This window comes from Danio rerio, chromosome 17 (assembly GCF_052040795.2).
Source record: "Danio rerio strain M-AB ecotype USA chromosome 17, GRCz13ab, whole genome shotgun sequence".
In the NCBI taxonomy this organism is placed as follows: Eukaryota; Metazoa; Chordata; class Actinopteri; order Cypriniformes; family Danionidae; genus Danio; species Danio rerio.
The window spans coordinates 50,119,012-50,139,873 of NC_141037.1; the positions used below are offsets into that span (position 1 = coordinate 50,119,012).

General features: G+C 38.2%; 2 protein-coding genes across 9 annotated transcripts in view; one reads left to right on the forward strand and one right to left on the reverse strand.

Moving 5' to 3' along the window:
• capn3a (calpain 3a, (p94)) overlaps positions 1-14,758 on the forward strand; it is a 41,083-nt gene extending 26,325 nt beyond the window's left edge. For 2 of the 8 annotated variants that reach the window (XM_087288957.1, XM_087288958.1), the window contains 9 exons: positions 1,461-1,497; positions 4,032-4,145; positions 4,281-4,338; positions 4,415-4,479; positions 6,721-6,789; positions 6,871-6,949; positions 7,035-7,175; positions 10,041-10,099; positions 13,722-14,758. In XM_087288957.1, the coding sequence (XP_087145083.1) occupies positions 1,461-1,497; positions 4,032-4,145; positions 4,281-4,338; positions 4,415-4,479; positions 6,721-6,789; positions 6,871-6,949; positions 7,035-7,175; positions 10,041-10,099; positions 13,722-13,748 (649 nt within the window). In that variant the 3' untranslated portion in view covers positions 13,749-14,758. 8 annotated transcript variants of the gene reach the window in all.
• A 1,093-nt stretch (positions 14,759-15,851) lies between these two features.
• znf106a (zinc finger protein 106a) overlaps positions 15,852-20,862 on the reverse strand; it is a 30,749-nt gene continuing 25,738 nt past the window's right edge. The window contains 1 exon segment of the mRNA XM_087291024.1: positions 15,852-19,196. Coding sequence (XP_087147150.1) covers positions 19,140-19,196 — 57 coding nt within the window. The 3' untranslated portion in view covers positions 15,852-19,139.

Below are 20,862 nucleotides of genomic sequence, written 5' to 3' on the forward strand. Positions count from 1 at the left end.
TTGTTATTCAAAAACTGCATAAATGAAATAAAATGGCATTTTGGAAACTAAATAAAAATGAATAATAAAGTGAAAATGAAATCGCAATCTAATAAAATAAGGCAGTATTACATGTTTATTGCTGTAATGTTTTTATAAACCCATTTCGTCTTCAACCCTCTGAAAACAAATATAATCTTTCATAATTGTTTCATTCTCAAGTGAATTAAGGTCATTTCTGTTTTAGAAAAGAAGGTTGACGATCACGCAAAAGTTAGTTTTTATGTTCCACTGCCCTGCTTTCAAATGTAAACATGCACTGGACGATTTTAAGTGATGATTTTTACTATTGGTAAAAAACAAAACACATTTAATAATAATCGATGCTTAGATTACATGCAAATTCAAAAAAAGTATATTTAAAAAAAAAGTCTCTCTTCCCTTCATCTTGTGTTTTTAAATATTAAAAAACGATTCTGTGAGCGGCCTCAAAACAAACAAAAATGACAAATTTCTTCATCTTATGATGCGGATTGCATCACTTGCTCTAGATTATTCATGGGATGTTTTTCACCTCACATGTATTTTCCACTTGAGTTTAATTTTTAAGCTTACAATTTAGGTAAATTCTCCACATTTGTGTCAAATGCGTCACGCATTCTGCATCTTTCCTGTCATTTATTTACTTGTGTGTTTGCATATTTGTGTTATGTACTCATGTTATCTACTTCAATTCATATTTGGTGTTACCAAGCAAAGACATTTTATATTGACAGGCACAGAGTTAAACTGAATACAAAGGTAAATTCTGGTAGCTTTCTTCACGGAAGGGATGGGATATGGGGTGGAACTAAAGAAAACACAAGGACAAAAATTTTAATGACAATTTGATTTGTAGAACTGGAAGAAATCGGCCCCAGTTCGAGGCTGTAATGGAATCATTTTTAGGACAAGCAACAGCACATTTTGGGACCCTCCGGTAAACATTTCCTTTCAGTTCTGATCCAATCTGACGCAAAATAAACTGCAGCTACAAGGAAGACACGGACACACAAAGGGATGCTGATGATCTTCAAGGAATGCTGATTAGGGATACATAGCATTTTATTGATGATCATATCAATAACGATTTCCAGTTTCTTTATGCGGCCTAGATATAAATTATTTACTGATCCTATCATTATTATTACCATTTATCAAACATATCACCTCTTTTTAAATTCTATGAAGAATCTGTAGCTAAAATTAAAGGTAAGGTAATCATACAAGGTAAGTTTGAGTAATTCCTATGAAGTTATAGAAAAAAAACATGGTGTATGTTTGATGAAAGCAAAATAATTGAAAAATGGCTCACGAAATATCGAATAGTAGGCTTAGATATCAAGGAAAACCTAGATCCAAAAAGAAAACCCTCCCACAATGGTGTTTAACTTGTCTGTGGTGTTTATTATGGTGACCGATGTTTGTTGGTTTCTTCTCAGGGAGATAGAGAACAGGATTGAAGCTGATCATCCAGTGGTAAGTATTATCTTAAAGTGTTTGAAATCTGGGTTCAGATAGGACGTGCCCTTATTCCAAATAGTAACAAACCCCAGTTATTAAAACTGGCTGCATGTATCGAACACAGATATGCAACAGTTAATTGTGAAATAAAACCCCATTGATTGTGCTAGAGTCAATACGCAGCTGTAGTGTGTATGGTATTTTGATTCATCTAATGGTATATATCAGTTTTTGAGCAAGTACACAAGCCATTTAAATGCTTCCACTAGCCATAATCCCTGTAGACAATGCTAGAGGCTGCAGTCTTTAGCATATCTCTTATCATGGCCTAGGGGTTAAATTGGTGCCGTGACCCGGGTGAGAGTGAAGTATTGGGGGGTCACCAATTAGAAGCTGACCCTCACTACTGTAAACCTCAATCCACTGATGACAAGAGATGGGTTAGTGGCTAAATATGGCTGTGGTATTTAGTGTCCTTGGAAGTGCATTTTGCATGAGTGAGTGTAGTCATGCTAGAAAACATCCCCTGCTAATCTCAAAAGGTGCATTAATGACTTAATCTAGATCCTGTGGTCATTAGCGTTGGTGCACTCACTTCTCATACCTGAAACACTTGTTGGAGCAGGGCAAAGAGGTGGAGTGGTTACAATGATGCCATGACCCTTTATAGTGTTTAGCTGAGCAAGGGTAACGAGCTAGCTGTAAGTAAACCTTACTCCTCACCTTTCAAGTAATGAATTAGTGATGAAAAATATTTTGCGTCCTTGTTAGTGCATCCACTGCCTATGTCTGAATGATCAGTTTGAATCCTGCTCAGTTTTTGGACCCAATGAACTAGATGGTGAAAACTGGTGCCATGACCCAGATGGAAGTAAGGTATACGGGCATGTGTGTAATGGGGATCAGCTTGTATTCACTGTGGTGGAGGGTTTGCACTGATACTTGGACACAGATAGGAGTGAGATTTAGGGGGGTGAGTGTAATGGGGGGCATCTTGTAGGAACTATGTGAGTGAAATTCACTCTCCTGATCTCAAGAGGTGGATTAATGACTAAATCTAGAGGATATGGTCTTTACATCTAATGACCATAAATCTAGAGAATATTACAACACCCACCTCCCATACCAGAAACACCAGTTGCATCCCAATCAGTTTTGGGACAAGTTAAACTAGATGGTTGAAATTGGTGCCGTGACCCGGATGTAACTAATGTATAAGGGCATGAGTGGATCAGTTTATATTCACTGTGGTAAAGGGTTCACACTGTGACCTGGATTGGAGTGAGGTTTAGGGGGTAAGTGTAAAAAGGGCCATCTTGTAGGAGCTATGTGAGTAAACCTTACTCCTCACGTCTCAAGTAATGGATTAGTGAACTAGCTAATAGCTTAGTTATTTAGTGTCCTTGTTAGTGCATCCACTGCCTATACCTGGCAGTTTGAATCCTGCTTAGTTCTAGGACCAGTTAAACTAAATTGTTGAAATTGGTGCCATGACCCGGATGGAAGTGAGGTATAAGGGCATGTGTGTAATGGGAAAAACTTGTATTTGCTGTCACAGAGGAATTACACTGATCCTGGAACACAGATTGGAGTGAGATTTAGGAAGATGAGTGTAATGGAGGCCATCTTGTAGAAACTATGTGAATTCACGCTCCTGATCTCAAGAGGTGAATTAGTGGCTGAAGCTAGAGGCTGTGGTTTGTAATATCTTTATTGCAACACCCACCTTCTATGCCTGAAACACCAGTTGAATCCTGTTTCAGTTTTAGCACTGGTTAAACTAAATGGTTGAATTTGGTGCAATGACCTGGATGTAACTGAGGTATAAGGAGATGAGTGTAATGTGGATCCGTTTATATTCACTGTGGTGAAGGGTTTACAATGATACTGTGATCTGGATTGGAGTGAAGTTTAGGGGGGTGAGTGTAATAAGGGCCATCTTGTAGGAGTCATGCGAGTAAACCTTACTCCTGAGTTCTCAAGTAATGGATTGGTGAATTGGCTTGAAGCTTGGTTGTTTAGTGTCCTTGTTAGTGCGTCCACTGCCTATGCCTGAAACAACAGTTTGAATTCTGCCCAGTTCTGGGACCAATTTAATTAAATGGTTGAAATTGATGCCATGACCTGGTTGAAAGTGAGGTATAAAGGGATGAGTACTGGGAATCAGCATGTATTTTTTATGTTTAAGGAGTTACACTGATACTAGGACACAGATTGGAGTGGAATTTAAGGGTATGAGTGTAATGGAGGCCAACTTGTAGGAGAGAAGTAAACTTCACTCTCCTTACCTCTAGAGGTGGATTAGTGACTAAATCTAAGTGTTGTGGTCTTGATTGTCCTAATCAGTGCACTGAGCTCCTATGCCTACAACACTAGTTTCCACAGTGCGAGAAGAACTAAAAAGATTTAACTGGTGCTGTGACCCAGATAAAATCTGTTGACAAATCTGTTGGCACTTTTCTTCAGAGAAGATCATTTGTACTAGTTTTTCTCCATATTTGTCAAAATTGTTCTAATACACGCAACTTACAACTCTCATGTCTGATCAGCCTTCTCCGGCTTCAACTGGGGAGGAGAGCGAAGAGGACCAACAGTTCCTGTCCATTTTCCAGCACATCGCGGGGGACGTGAGTACTGGGGAGGCAGTGAGCGCTTGGGGGAGTGTGAGTATGGTGGTGGGGTGGGACCGGTAATTGACCATGCCAGTGGTAACAGTGGTAACTGTTCAGATCCTATCAGATCCACTTTGTCGTAACAAATACAACACCTGCCTTTCTGTTTCTTCTTGTATTTTGCAGAACATGGAGGTCTCTGCCAACGAGCTTAAAGATGTCTTGAACAAGGTGGTGTCTAAACGTATGTATATATTTGTATAACAATTTTGGCAGATTACTCTGTAAAATGTTGTCAAGAAACTATCTGGTATTCACAGACAAGGACATTCACACCGAGAGCTTCAGTCGAGAGTGCTGTAGAAGCATGATTGCCCTCATGGACGTATCCTTTGTATCAAGTTTGAATGCTCTTGCTATCTGTTTTGAAGGTAATCAAGCAGAAATGGGTTAGAGTCATGTTGGAAAAATCCATCTAAAGGAATTTGGTTTCAAATTTCCGCTAATGAAGAAAAGAAAAATCTGGTAATATTTACCCTATGTTGTTCCAATCAGGCACCTTAGAATTTCAAGTAGGAATCGCTGCCGCCCAGGGAGCTTTAAGTATGAGTTATGCCACAAGTAGCTTGTGTTTAGGGTTGTGGTATATATTGATGTTACTAAAACACAACAGGTTACTGTGAGGTTGGTTTAGGGTTGTGGTAGGTGTAGACGTTACTAAAACACAACATGTTACTGTGAGGTTGGTTTAGGGTTGTGGTAGGTGTAGACGTTACTAAAACACAACAGGTTACTGTGAGGTTGGTTTAGGGTTGTGGTAGGTGTAGACGTTACTAAAACACAACAGGTTACTGTGAGGTTGGTTTAGGGTTGGGGTAGGTGTAGAAATTACTAAAACACAACAGGTTACTGTGAGGTTGGTTTAGGGTTGGGGTAGGTGTAGAAATTACTAAAACACAACAGGTTACTGTGAGGTTGGTGTAGGGTTGGGGTAGGTGTAGACGTTACTAAAACACAACAGGTTACTGTGAGGTTGGGTTTAGGGTTGTGGTAGGTGTAGATGTTACTAAAACTTAACAGGTTTCTCTTAAGTTGGTTTAGGGTTGTGGTAGGTGTAGTCGTTACTAAAACACAACAAGTTACTGTGAGGTTGGTTTAGGGTTGGGGTAGGTGTAGACGTTACTAAAACACAACAGGTTAATGTGCGATTGGGTTGAGGGTTGGGGTAGGTGTAGATGTTACTAAAACTTAACAGGTTTCTCTGAGGTTGGGTTTAGGGTTGTGGTAGGTGTAGACATTCCTAAAACACAACAGGTTACTGTGAGGTTGGTTTAGGGTTGTGGTAGGTGTAGACGTTACTAAAACACAAAAGGTTACTGTGAGGTTGGGTTGAGGGTTGTGGTAGGTGTAGACGTTACTAAAACACAAAAGGTTACTGTGAGGTTGGGTTGAGGGTTGTGGTAGGTGTAGACGTTACTAAAACACAACAGGTTAATGTGCGATTGGGTTGAGGGTTGGGGTAGGTGTAGTCGTTACTAAAACTTAACAGGTTTCTCTGAGGTTGGGTTTAGGGTTGTGGTAGGTGTAGACATTCCTAAAACACAACAGGTTACTGTGAGGTTGGTTTAGGGTTGTGGTAGGTGTAGACGTTACTAAAACACAAAAGGTTACTGTGAGGTTGGGTTGAGGGTTGTGGTAGGTGTAGACGTTACCAAAACACAACAGGTTACTTTGAGGTTGGGTTTAAGGTTCGGGTAGTTGTAGATGTTACTAAAATACAACAGGTTACTTTGAAGTTGGTTGAGAGTTGAGGTACGTGTAGTTGTTACTAAAACACAACAGGTTACTGTGCGATTGGGTTTAGTGTTGGGGTAGGTGTAGATGTTACTAAAACTTAACAGGTTACTCTGAGGTTGGGTTTAGGGTTGTGGTAGGTGTAGACATTTCTAAAACACAAAAGGTTACTGTGAGGTTTAGTTAAGGGTTGTGGTGGGTGCAGATGTTAGTAAAACACAATAGTTTGGACTTAGTGTGGACATGTCATGTAGAAGATATAAAAAGTCACACTCATTTGGAGCTGGCTCCAATCTTCGTTTATACCTTTCTTGAGAATTTTGTTCATCTTCAGAACACAAATTAGGATGTTTTGGATTAAATCTGAGAGCTCCCTCATCCTTCTTTGACAGCAACAATTCGAAGACATCTAAAGCCAAGAAAACATCCTCAAAATATTCCATGTCATTTCAGTGGTTGAATTGGAATATTGTCAAGCTACTTTTGTACTTTTGTACACACACTTTTCCACTCTTCAGAGTCAGTATATTGTGCACAGTCAACCAATGTGCAGTGATGTATACACTAAAGATCCAGCAACACTTTCGTACACTATAAAAATGACTGTTCGCTAATGTCTGCTCTTCCTCGTCAGATCATCAGGGTGATTGTTTACTATGAGCAATGTGATTCTTGTTTGTTGCGCTGCTGATTCTAATGGCGATACATCTTATTGCCCATAGTAAAAGCTTGACAATACAAACGTAAACACTGAAATGCGAAAAAAAATATTGAAAAAGACAAAAGTGTGTACAATGCTTCAAGCAAACCTTTCTTAATCTGAACCACACAGATGGATGGAACAGGAAGACTTAACCTGCAAGAGTTTAGACAATTGTGGAACAAAATCAAACAGTGGCAGGTTTGATTTTTTTGTCATTATACCCTATATAAATCCCAAAACAAAGACCGTCACATGCTGTAACTTACATTTTGTTTGCAGGAAATCTTTAAGCGCTATGACTTTGATCATAATGACACTATCAGCAGCTATGAGATGAGAAACGCCATCAATGACGCAGGTCAGTCTTGAGTTTTGAGTTCATGTGTTCATCTGTTGCGCTGAAGGACATTCGACTAACCCTGCTGGATTTGTTCACTGTACAGTCACGTGTCTTGTGTGTCACTCAGGGTTCCGTCTGAACAACCAGCTGTATGACATCATCACCATGCGCTACGCCAACGAAAGCATGAATGTCGACTTTGAGAGTTTCATCAGCTGCCTTGTGCGACTGGAGGGGATGTTCAGTAAGTTGGCCAATATATTGTACTATGATTACACTAAAAGACTTTATTCTGATTATTTAAATCTTTCAGGACTTTTTTTTCTACTGTTTTTGTCTTCAAACTGCTCTTGTGTGCAGGATAAGTATCTTATGCCAGTGTTTCTCAATCACGTTCCTGGAGGAGCACCAGCACTGCATGCTTTGGATGTCTCCTTTGTCAGTCACACCCATTACAGTTCCTTCAGTCTCTGCTAATGAGCTGATGATCTGATTCAGGTGTGTTTGGTTAAGGAGACACTGAAAATGTGCAGAGCTGGTGGTCCTCCAGGAACATGGTTGAGTAACACTGTCTTATCCATCTCATCCCATCGTTAATTTCGAAACATTTTAAAGCTAGTAGCAGGCTTGAGTCTTAGATATCAGGCTAATGTCGTTATTACTATAGATATGAATGTATTTGTGATTAAAGATAGCGAGAAAGTAAAGGAAGAGAGAATTATGTGTCTGTAAGGGGAACTATGTGCATCTCTTAGTGTCCAGCATTAGCACCGCAACTAATAGTAAAAGTATGTTTTTAAATTTAAGAAAACGTTACAGAGAAAAAAAAATAACGGACAATTAGCTGGCAGCTAGCTATCTGCAACTCTTACATGGTCGCCCACTGAAGTTAAACAGGGCTGCGCCCGCTCAGTAGCTGGATGGAAAACCACACAGGAAAGCTAGGTTGCTGCCACTAGTGGTGTTAGTGAGGCCAGCAGGGAGTGCTCAACCTGCGGTCTGTATGGGTCTTAACACCCCAGTATAAAGAAGGGGACTCTATACTGCTCAGTGAGTGCAGTCTTTCAGATGAGACGTTAAAAACTGAGGTTCTGACTCTTTGTGGTCGTTAAAAATCCTCTGTCCACCATAGCCTCCTAACCATCCTCATATTATAATTGGCTTCATCACTCTTGTCTCCTCTCCACCAATCAGCTGGTGTGTGGTGTGCAAAATGGCTGCCGTGGCGTCATCCAGGTGGTTGCTGCACACTGGTGGTGGATGAGGAGATCCCCCCCCACCCCCCATTGTGTAAAGCACTTTGAGTGTCTAGAGAAGCGCTATCTAAATGTAAGGAATTATAATTATTATTAATATATTGTAGCGACGCAGTGGCGCAGTAGGTAGTGCTGTCGCCTCACAGCAAGAAGGTCTCTGGTTTGAGCCTCGGCTGAGTCAGTTTCTGTGTGGAGTTTGCATGTTCGTCCGGGGTTCTCGTGGGTTTCCTCTGGGGGCTCCAGTTTCCCCCACAGTCCAAAGACGTGATACAGGTGAATTGGGTAGACTAAATTGTCCGTAGTCTATGAGTGTGAATTAGTGTGTGTGTGGATGTTTCCCAGTGATGGGTTGCGGCTGGAAGGGCATCCGCTGTGTAAAACATGTGCTGGATAAGTTGGTGGGTCTAAGAGTGGAGAACATGAGTCTGATTCCAGCGACGCTCCAGGGACAGACGAGTCTTCGCTGAGGCCATCTTCCAGCCTAAACCACGATGAATGAAGTTCTGCACAAGACTTTTTGGCCAGCGGAGAAATTAAAATGGTCGTGCCAAACTGAGTCTGGTTCTCTCAAGGTTTTTTTTCTTCACTCCCATCAGGTGAAGTTTTTTTTCCCTCTCCGCTGTCGCCACTGCCTCGCATGGTTCAGGATTAGTATAGATACGCATCGATGAATTGGCTCTTCAGTGTTAGAACTCTCAGTAATGATTCAATCACACTGAACTGAGCTAAACTCAACTGAACTGAACTTAAACACTAAAACCTGAACCACACTGTTCCAGTTACTATGACCATTTATGTGAAGCTGCTTTGACACAATCTACATTGTAAAAGCGCTATACAAATAAAGCTGAATTGAATTGAATTGAATTGGTTCATTCCGCTGTGGCGACCCCGGATTAATAAACGGATTATCTAAGCCAAAAAGAAAATATAAATTAATGAATATTAATTATGTTCCCATAATTTAGGTGCGCATTAAACTGCTAAACTGAAATGTCACATAAAACATTTACGAAACGGCACCGTTTCCATCCAATGAGTTAGAGGAAAGAGGACCCCACCCCCCATCCCCCACCAATAGTTACTAAATAGTAACTCGTGGGCCCTTAAAATCATCCTAACTTTACCTGTCAGGCGGCTCCTCTGGGAGAAGCCACTGTTGGTTGTTTTTATTTATGTAATTGACGAAGATGAAGACTAATGGCAATGAACGCAGTTATAAATGGCTTTTGATGTAAAATCACGATGATGATAGACTCTGGCTGAGGCGTTTTAGAATGGCCAAAACAACATTTCACAAATTGTGCAACAAGGTTTGTCCACTAATGGTTGGTTTGTTCATTAATGCCGTCCTATCTGAAAGAATACTTTTCTGTTATCACTTGAAACGTTAAAACAAAATCACATGACTTTTTTCAATTCAACTGGTAAATGTGTGTGTGTTTTTTATGTTAATCTTACTCAGTTGTGCATGCTCATTTTTACCAATGATGCAGATTTTAGTGTTTCCCTTAAGCTTTATTATGTGATAGTCAAAATAGGTGGATAAATATGGCTTTTGACAGCAGACTAATGCAGTTATTCAGCAATTCAGAAAGTGACACTAGTGGCCATTAGGAAAATTACAGCTAGCTTCTCATTGCTTGTGCTCATGTTTATACTTGTAAACCATACAAGAGATTTAAAATTTTTGACCATTTTGCCTTTTTTATGATAGGACAGAAAAGGAAATGACAAAAAATGAAGTGAGGGAGGAAGAGGGAAGGGGATAGGATTAAGAAAGGTCCATGACAGCTAATTTGGTATTTGTGTATATTAAAATCACACAGTGTTCAAACCTGTTTTTCTTATAGGAGCATTCCAGGCCTTTGACCAATGTGGAGATGGCAGCATCAGGCTCAGTGTACTGGAGGTGAGTGATTTGGATCATTTAACAGAGTAACGTCTAAGATCTCTACATCAGTACTGTGCAAACTTGGTCATGGTAGGTTCCTACAAAGTTTAGCAATATCCTGCCTCACTCCTCTGAACTCCATCCTTCTTCCCAGAAACCAATCGTGCTCAGCCATCCTGTAAGATGTTTCAATCATTCAACAATCATCAAATCAAACACACATCAGTGAATTTTTCATGTAAAGTTACTGTTAATGTGGTTTGTTTTCAAAGGTTCTGTACGTTTGCTGTAATGTACTTTTCAGCACAAACAAAATAGCAGTAAATACTGAAACAATTCATAATCATGAGTAAAATAAAATAAAAATACAGACATAGTGGAGGTTAAAACTATGACAATAACTACCTGTAATGTTCAAGAATCTGGACGCTGAAGCAAAATCAGTGATGTACAGTAATTGATGTTACAGTTCAGACGGCAGAGAGACGCCACGTTGTGTTGCCAAAACAAGCATAGAGTGTTGCTTTTATAATTTTAATTTTACTGTATATATATATATATATATGTATATATAAATGTTTTTTTTAAATAATATTCTTGTTTTATATTGGCTAAAATAAAAGCTGTTTTTAAAGGGCTACGATACCCCCTTGTTTCAGCAGGGTGTTTTTACACCTCTACTTTGGAAAAAGTGAGGAAAGTGGGCTTGTCCAGCTCTTTTTAGGGGGGAGTGTTGGAGGAGCAAAAGAGGGAGGGTCTGTAAATAATTTGCATAAAAATGGGAGTTGGCATTTCCCGGAAACTTAGATGCACACGGCAGGTAGCATCAGAAAGCTGTGTGTGTTACAAAATGTTTCCTGTCACAAAATGCAGTGAAAATCCTACACGACGGTAAGTTTGATTGTTGTGCTAAGATGTTTATACTCGGTGTTCGATACGAACTAACATTGCCATCTGAATAAACAAAGACCACTGGTTGCTCACTTACCAAATCTGTAGAGACAGGACAATTAACACCAACAAGAGCCGCGTCTTTATTAAGAGGAGACGAGCAGCAAATCCGGATCTCACTATTTCCAGATGAGAAAAGCTCAAAGGTAAACAATGTTCTTGAGACACGTATTGTTGTCGAGCGTCCCGTGCACTGTAATCCACACGTGAGTCCAGCTGCGCTCTCATAGAGAGAAAATGAAAACAAAACCTTCACTGTAGCAAATTATAAAAGCAACACTCTATGCTTGTTTTGGCAACACAACGTGGCGTCTTTGTGCCGTCTAAACACTGTAACATTAATGAATATTAATGAAGTTGCACAATAGGGCGCGCTGATTGATTTGAACCAAGCCTTACTCATACATTAATGCAGCACACTCAAAAACGTAATAAGGCACCCTCCGGTACAGACCTCCAGTCTACACACTGGAATACACCCTAAGAAATTCATGGTCGTGACGCAGCTTCAAAAATTTGTTTCAAACCGAAAGTACAAATTTGCTCGAAATAATGCAAAAACAACCAATTTTCATTTTTTTGTGAAATATATGTTTCCTAATAGCGTTTTAGCAGTGTGGGACACATATACGACTGTCAACAGGTCAAAACATGTGTTTTTGTGTTTCGTGACCCTTTATTGTTTTCGTAACCATTTTAAGGTGCCTAATTACCCTAACTTGCCTAATTAACCTAGTTACGCCTTTAAATGTTACACTAAGCTGCATACTAGTATTATGAAAAATATCTAGTCAAATACTGTTTACTGTCATCACGGCAAAGATAAAATAAATCAGTTATTAAAACTATAGAAATGTGTTGATAAAATCTTTCTGTTAAACAGAAATTGGGGAAAATATAACTCCGCTTTAACTGAAAGCTGGAAATGCGTCTCTCATATAGCAACCTCTTGCGACAATCTCTTCAATGCGGCGCCTCGCGGTACTTGCAAACAAGTCATTTAAATCATATTTATTATCATTTGACAGTAACAGAGGAACATCGACCAATGTAGCAAAGTAAAAGTAATGATTTTTCTCTAATAATTTATTTGAGTAAAAGTACACATTTTTAAATGTACTCTAAAAGTACACGTTACTCAACAATTTTAATCAGGTAAATGTATTGAAGTAAATGTAATTCGTTACTACCCACCTACTTTATCAGGCATGGATATATAGATATATATTAGGGCTGTGCAATTAATCGAAAATTCGGTTTCAATTTCGATTGTTGCTTCTAACGATTACGAAAAAACATTAATCGAGATAAACATTTATTCCATCATATACCGTCCCCTTTCCAGTTGTACACATTTGTTGCTCTGCAAAGCTCAGTTCCTCGTGAAAATGTGTAAAAAGCATGTGCTGTAATGTAACTTTTGCAGCATGGGATGCGCATTATTCATATTTTTAAAAGCGTGAAAGAGCACATGCTGTTGCTAACGCCATCTTAATGAGAGCGCTTTTATGGTCAAATACATGCACATTTGTGTCAGAATGCGGTGTTTAGAGATTTTTCATATTAACCCTCATTTGTGTTATACACAAACGAGTTGAGAATCAAAAGACACGTGAAAGAGAAACCATATCAGAGCCGCACTATTCTTAAAGTGACAGCGTGCAATATTCCTGCTGCCGACTGTTTTTATTATTAATCAAACAACAAAAGGAGAAAATGCCTCACTGCTCTTGTCTGAAGGACTTTTGTAGCTGAAGTTTTTTTTTTCTTACAGTGCGGATGCTTGAAGCACAGTTTAAACATAACAGATTTAATAACTCATTTCTAATAACTGATTTCTTTTTATCTTTGCTATGATGACAGTACATTATATTTTACTAGATATTTTTCAAAATACTAGTATTCAGTTTAAAGTGACATTTAAAGGTTTAATTAGGGTAATTAGGCGAGTCATCGTATAACAGTAGTTTGTTTTGCAGACAATCAAAAATATATATTGTTTGAAGGGGCTAATAATATTGAGCTATTAATATAGGTTTCAAAATATTTAAAACTGCTTTTATTTAAGCCAAAATAAAAAAAATAAGCCTTTCTCCAGAAGAAAACATATTATAGCAATTACTGTGAAAACTTCCTCTGTTAAATATAATTTGGGAAATGTTTATATATATATATGTAAAAAAATAAAAAAATCACTAAAGGGCAAATAATTTTGACTTCAACTGATAATCGTTTTGAATAACCGTGATTACAATTATGACCAAAATAATCGTGATTATGATTGATGATATGATGATAATTGATTTAACACACACACACACACACACACACATATATATATATATATATATATATATATATATATATATATATATATATATATATATATAAATATATATATATATATGTATGTATATATATATATATGTATGTATATATATATAGCGATCGTGATTTTTGAAAGTTTAAAAGTACTTCGTAAACGTTTATTATTACCATATGTTTAGCCTCCCTGTAGCCTCCTTGTTGTAAATAGATTTTAGCCAAAGATCATAAGAATCTTTTAGGATTTCCAAAATTTGACCAAATCATGGATGAAATCACAGTTTAAGCCATGCTCTAATTTCTAATGTTAAAACCTTTCCATGTGATTAATTTCAAATTCTGCCTATTTTCTATTCCCCCCCAGTGGCTCCAGCTAACCATGTACGCGTAGGCAAGCTACAGATCCAGGTGAGCCCGGACTTGGCAAGGACCAGAACTACCAGCTTTTACCTCAACACTCAATGCTGCCAGACTACTGTTACCTCTTTCTCTGTACCTCAGCTCAACACGACTGCCCCTCTACATTTATCATTTATAGAGGGTAAGACGGGTCTAATGTTGGCGGGCAGCACATTTGAGGCAATCTTTCAGGGGCACTGTGCGCAAGCAGCTTTTGAGGCATAAGTCATCCTCAGACGATCTTCTGTCATAACTTGTTCTTTGAAGTCATTACACATGAACTGCATTCAGTTTGTCTACACTAGTGTCACAGGCAGCGTTTCTCGCTTTTCCTCAGCTAGCCTCAAAAACGCTTATGTATTATAGCCCTGAAATTCCTCTCTGCTATATGCTGATGGAGCCAATAAACTATAGATAACAATATAAATAACTCAATAGTTAAAATAGGAAGGAATTGAAGTCAAGTAGATTTGGATATAACCTTCAACAATATCACTTACTGATACAACTGACTACTTAAATTGACCTTTCATACTGAAAAACAGCCAAAATTTGATCCACATTTGAATGCGGAGTTAGTTCTACACTTAGAAATCATGACAACATCCCTTTATCAGAGAATGCCTTTCCATCTTCACCTCGACTCGACGTGCTGTCCATCCCAACTTCTCAGTCATGATTTGGTGATATCATTTAGGAAATAAAGCATACATCATTTGTTCCCCCTTTCAAATCCTGGTTGTTTGGGAGACAGGAACATGGTGAAGAAGGAGGATCATAAAAAACTGAAGGAGGAGGAGAATCATGGATCTCAAAACCTCAAAGCTCATGATGGACGGCAACATTCAGGGTCTTACCTTAATTACTGTGGGTGAAGATATGGGTCGAACCTAGGCTTTTTTTGTGTGTGTGTGCTTGACCCTCATTTAACCTATTGTACAAATGAGTGTACTGACTTTACCTTGTTTAACTGAATAAATCATTGTGTAGTTCTTGGCTGAAGTGCTTTCCAATGAAAAAAGTCTTTTTAAAGCCTATTCATTCACACATATGTGCCGATTGTGAAATAAAATGGTGATTTTCCATATAAAACTAATTTGGTAGAAGGGTTACATGTTCAAGTCAAAAGTAAAACAAGCAGGTACTATAACTTTTTTTAAGCCACCATTGTTATTTTGACCAAGATTAGTGCTGTACTGTACTTGACGGAAAATGTTAATATCAATATAACATCCATTAAAGCAGGGGTGCTCAATCATGTTCCTGGAGAGCCACCTTCCTGCAGATTTCAGTTGCTACCCATATCAAACACACCTGCCTGTAATTATCACGTGGTGTTCAGGTCCTAATTAATTGGTTCAGGTGTGTTTGATATGGGTAGCAACTGAAATCTGCAGGAAGGTAGATTTCCAGGAACAGGATTGAGCACCCCTGCATTAAAGTGTTAGTCCACTCCAAAATCTAAATCCTGCCATCATTTATTGACACATTTAAGCCATTTTTTTTTAAATCTGTTGAACACAAAAGAAGATATTTTTAAAGAAACTTTTTGAAGAAACTGGTAGCCATTGACATCCAGAGTACACTCTTAGAAATGGAAAGGTACATGAGCTGTCACTGGGGTAATACCTTTTCAACAGGTACACATTTGTACTTAAAGGGTCCATATTGGTACCTCAAAAGTATTTATTAGAACCCAAAAATGTTAAGGGGTACACTTTTGCACTTTTCAAGTACTAGTATGTACCCTTGAGGTATTAATATGGACCTTTACAGTACAAATTTGTACCCTTTGAAAAGGAACCACCCCAGTGACAGCTCCCATACCTTTATTTCTGAGAGTGTAGGACAAACAGATATCAAATACTATGGATGTCAATGGAATAAACTGAATTGGCCAAAGTGTATGAGTGTGAAGGCAAGTGCAGCGTTGTGTTGCAGCTAAACGGGCATCTGCTGTATAAAACATACGCTGTTTGTGTTGGACAAACTCAAAATGATTAACGGTGAGTAAATGAGACAGAATTGACAATTTTGGTAAAAAAATCTTCCAATTAAGCCTCATTTCCACTTAAAACAAAAAAGAACACTTATCTTTAGTATGTCTTTTTTATTCCTTTAGTTTCAATAGTTTTTGTGTACAAAACTCCTAGAAAGATTTTAACAGTATTTGAAATGAACAAGTGTGAGAAACTCTGGAACACCAGCTAAGAGGTCAGCTGAAATCTCTCCTCAGCAACACACAACTATAGCAAAAGAGTTGAGATGCATTCAAACAAACAGTACGGTTATTCATATAACTAAACAAAAAGGAGACAAAAAAAAATAAAAAATACTTGATTGACTATATTTGAGGTTAAAAAAGCAACACCGCAGATTTGGAGCGTTGTTAACCTATATAAAACCATCAGAAACCATGTTAGGATATTACAATGTCACCCGATATTTGCTTATGTAGTTTGTTATGCATAGTTAGGCCGGTTTTATTTTGTTTGTGTGTGTGTGTGCATAATACTATAAAAGGAAGGCTGAGGATTATAGGAAGTGAATATGTTCGTAACCACACAAAAACACCTCCAATGTTTCTCACTTCAACAACTTTCATTCGACAGCAAAATAAAGACTTGCTTTCTTGCACTTCCTCCTGCACTTTCAATTAACTACAAATCTTAGCTGCGCACGTGCCACAAAATTCTCTAAACGGTGAAGTAAATAATAAAAACTTCTTCACTATCGAAAAAACAAACGTTCCCATAAAACACATTCATTAATTTCTCTAAGGCGTATGCAAACCAACTGTCATACTTCAGTCTCTGTCAATAGTCACAGCACACTTAATTCAACTGCAGTCTTAGAGTCACGGCACACTCGAATCCTTCTTTTCTTCAATAAAGAGAGCAACCACAGAGAAGCCAAACAAAATATGTCTACTGAGTAGAAGTAACTGCTTAAACCACTCAAGTGACTACATTAAAACAAATAAGTCTAATAGCCAAAAAATAAAATAAAAACGAAACAAAATCACCAGGTGTCTTGACAAAAAAAGCAGAAGTAAAAAGTGGATTGCTTCGCAAGGTATGTAATACCAATAAAACAATGAAAAACAAGACTTTAACTTGCAAAAGAACAAACTGCATCAACACAAAACACCAGAATCTGGTTGATGCCTTAAAAAGGGTTTGAAAAGATATTTCAAATCCAGTCTGAGCATTCACACTCAAACAGCATCCACATTTGATTCTGATTTCACACCACATACGGATGTAATTCAGATCACATGGTGTTTATAAGCCGCACCACAAAGAGGTCTTAAGAATGACGAGGAAATCTCTTTCAAATTCAATAGACCACTCACACTGAAACACAATCCAAATTTGATTCTGATTTCACATCACATATGGATGCAAGTCAGATCACACTGTGTTTGTGAGCTGAAATGTTACCGCACCACAAAGAGGCGTTATGAACGATGAGGAAAAACTCAATATGACCATTCACACTGAAACACAATCCACATTTGATTCTGATTTCACACCAGATATGGGCGTAATTCAGATCACACTGTGTTTCATGTAAGTTTGTAAGCTGAATTGTTACCGCACCACAAAGAGGCGTTATGAACGATGAGGAAAAACTCAATGTGACCATTCACACTGAAGCACAATCCACACTTGATTCTAATTTCACACAAGATGTAGATGCAATTCAGTATTATATGAATTAGTAACCTGCATTCACTAAAACAAAATCTGGTTCATATTCTATGAATAATGAGAAAAAACTATCTGAAATTCTGTTTGACCCTTCACATTAAAACAATGCAGCATGGATTAGGATTTCACACCACATATAAATGTGATCAGAAATACCATTTGAAATCCAGTCTGCGCTTTCACATTAGAACAACTCAGATTCACATTGGGTTGTGTGCAAATTTGTAATCTGCAAGGTTATAAAACAAAAATCAGACTGATGAGAGCAATTATTTCAAATCCAGTCTGACAATTAACACTGAAACACAATCTAGTTTCACTCTGATTGCACAAAACGTATGGATGCAATTCAGGTCACACTGTGCTTTGTGTGAGTGTGCAAGCTGCGTTTTTACCACACTTAAAGGTGTATTACGATTAATGATTAAAAACAAATTAAATATGACCATTCACGTTGAAACAATCTACATCAAATTCGGATTTCACACCACATATGGATTCAGATCACATTGGGTTTCATATGAAATGGTAACCTGCGTTTTTACTTCAACAAATTCTGGTTTATACACTGCGAATAATGAGAAAAACTATTGAAAACCCAATCAGAACCTTTACATTGAAGCACATTTCAGATTTGATTCTGATTTCACACCACAAATAAATGTGATGAGGAAAACGATTCAAAATCCAATCTGACTTTCCATATTAAGACGATTCAGATTCATTCCGATTGGGTTATGTGCGAATTTGTAATCTGGATGGTTATAAAATAAAAGCAGTTTGATGAGAACGATTGTTTCAAATTCAGTCTTACCATTCACATTGAAACACAATCTAAACTGGCACTAAATGCACATCACATATAGATGCATCTCCGGTCACGCTGTTTCAGGTGAGTTTGTTAGCTGCATTACCGCCACACCAAAAGAGGCCCAATGAATGATGAGGAAAAACAAACTAAAATCCCGTCTTACCGTTCACACTGAAACACAATCCACATTTGATTCTAACTTCACAGCACATATAGATGTGACTCAGATCACACTGGCTTTTAACCTGATAAAATCTGGTTGCTCGACATGACAAGCCTTTTAAATCGCACATCAGAGGATCTCTAAACTCCGCACACACAATAGTGAGTGGAAAAACTGCACGTGTTTGCTGAGGGAGCTGCCGCACCTCTATTGCTGTACTGGTACCCAAACGTTTCTCACAGTTTCTCTGTCTTTATTTGGTCAGTAAATCTCAGAGCTGACGATACGGTGTATAATCAGATGAGTGTTTGTCTGATACAGAAATCAATCTGTTTGATCAGAGCAATGCCACATCGGTATAAAAGAATTGAGCATATTTCACACTTCGGATAGAAGTGAAAGAGGAGACGAATGACTTCCTCTCATCAACATACAAACAAAACACATCCTCTTAGAGAGCTTTTTGTTTAAACTTACACGTGAACATCTTACTTGTTTTTCTTTGACATAAAAACAACTTCTCAGATATTAAAATGACCATAGCTGATTAACTTGACATCATCTAAGAGGCAGTTGTTGGTATCTGATGGTTCGTATAAAAATATACCCATGAACAGGGCTCCTCTGGTGAAAATTGAATGACATTCCCAATATGGGAAAAAAAGAGCAGGTTATGTCCGATATTCCTTTGGCCCCTCATGGCTCCATTTTACTGTCGTCCTCAGCATGTTTCTGCATGTGACAATGCACGGCCTACAAACACAACAATCAATTAGTGACCAAAAAAATCAATTAGTGACCAAAAAATCAATTAGTGACCAACATAAAATCCCTAAAACATTATTTTATTTATAGAATTACAAAACAAATCAGCATAGGCCTTCAAAAAACATGTTAGTCAACCACTAATCCTGATTACTTAGCCGCTGGTCACACCGAATGTGTTTTTTGCATTGAGACGCATCATGTGAATATTTTTTAAGGGCTGAAAGCATTTTGCGAGCTGTTTATGCGCCCTGTTGTGCCTTACATTTTTGCCGTTGCGCACTGTGCGCCCGCAGTTGAAAGAAGTCAACTCCGAGTGGAAAACCCGCATTACATAAGTCACGTCTTTTTCATTCTCCAATGAAATGGAAGCAGAGGAAGGGTTTCCGTTGAGGTGACAGCAGTGTTTGTGTTGTCAAAATGATTACAAAGACTCTTAAAAATGAATGAGACACTAATGGTTGCTGTTTTGAGTTATTCAGGGGTTGTATGGCTTCACAAATATTGAATATAACAATATTATTAAGGCCCAATCCCAATTCTACCCCTTAGCCCAGGGGTGGGCAAACTCGGTCCTGGAGGGTCGGTGTCCTGCACAGTTTAGCTCCAACTCTAATCAAACACACCTGCTTATAGATTTCTTGAGATCTTGAAGACACAAATTACCATGTTCAGGTGTGTTTGATTAGTGTTGGAGCTAAACTGTGCAGGACACCGGCTCTCCAGGACCGAGTTTGCCCACCCCTGCCTTAGCCCTTCCCCTTAACCCTCATTTTGCACATTCAAGTGAAAGGATAGGTGTCCCAATTCTCTTTAGCTTGAAGGCGTTGGGCCAAGGGCTAGGGCTAGATACCCCTTCAAACTGAGATTTTTCAGGACCACACTTGGGCAAAAACTATTTCCAGAATGCACCATCAACAACGGCAGCATGGCTGCACACGGAAGCCAAGAGATGCACAAATTAGTATTTTTTTCTCATTATTACGAATTATTACAACAAATAAGCACATTTAATACAATCATGATGGTGTTCGTGTTTTACAGTCATGCTTTAAAAAAAAAATAAAAATTTAAGGAAAAACTGCTAAATTTCACTGTCTATAATCTCCAATAAAATCTCCAGTATAGCAGTCCCACAATATACTGTAACTCGGTGACACTAAAATACCCTGTCAGAAAAGTATAGTGGCTGGAAAAGACCTTTATACAGTGTCTAGTCTTAAGTTAATGTTGGTTTCTTGTGTTTACCTAGATGAATATGGCCACGGTGTAATTGCACAGTTACAAGCTTATTGCCACACTATATCGTTATGATAACATGATATTATTGCCTTCAATGATTTCCTGTAGATAAAAACCCACAAGTAACACAACTGAAATAACTACAGCAGTTATGATCGTCAATCTCATATAAAGCAAGAGATCGCGATGATATATGATGACGTGTGCAGGTGTTGTAGTGCAGTCCCAATTCTTAAGGGTAAATTTTGAAGTCCTTCCCCTTCACACTCGGTTTTAAGGGGAAGAGGTAGGGGTACAAAAATAAAATTGGGATTGGGCCTAAATATTATAACTAACAACAGCAACACTCACGCACAATATGCAGCTGATTTAGTTGTTGTCCAGCTAGAGAAAAAAGCACACGCACTTCTTT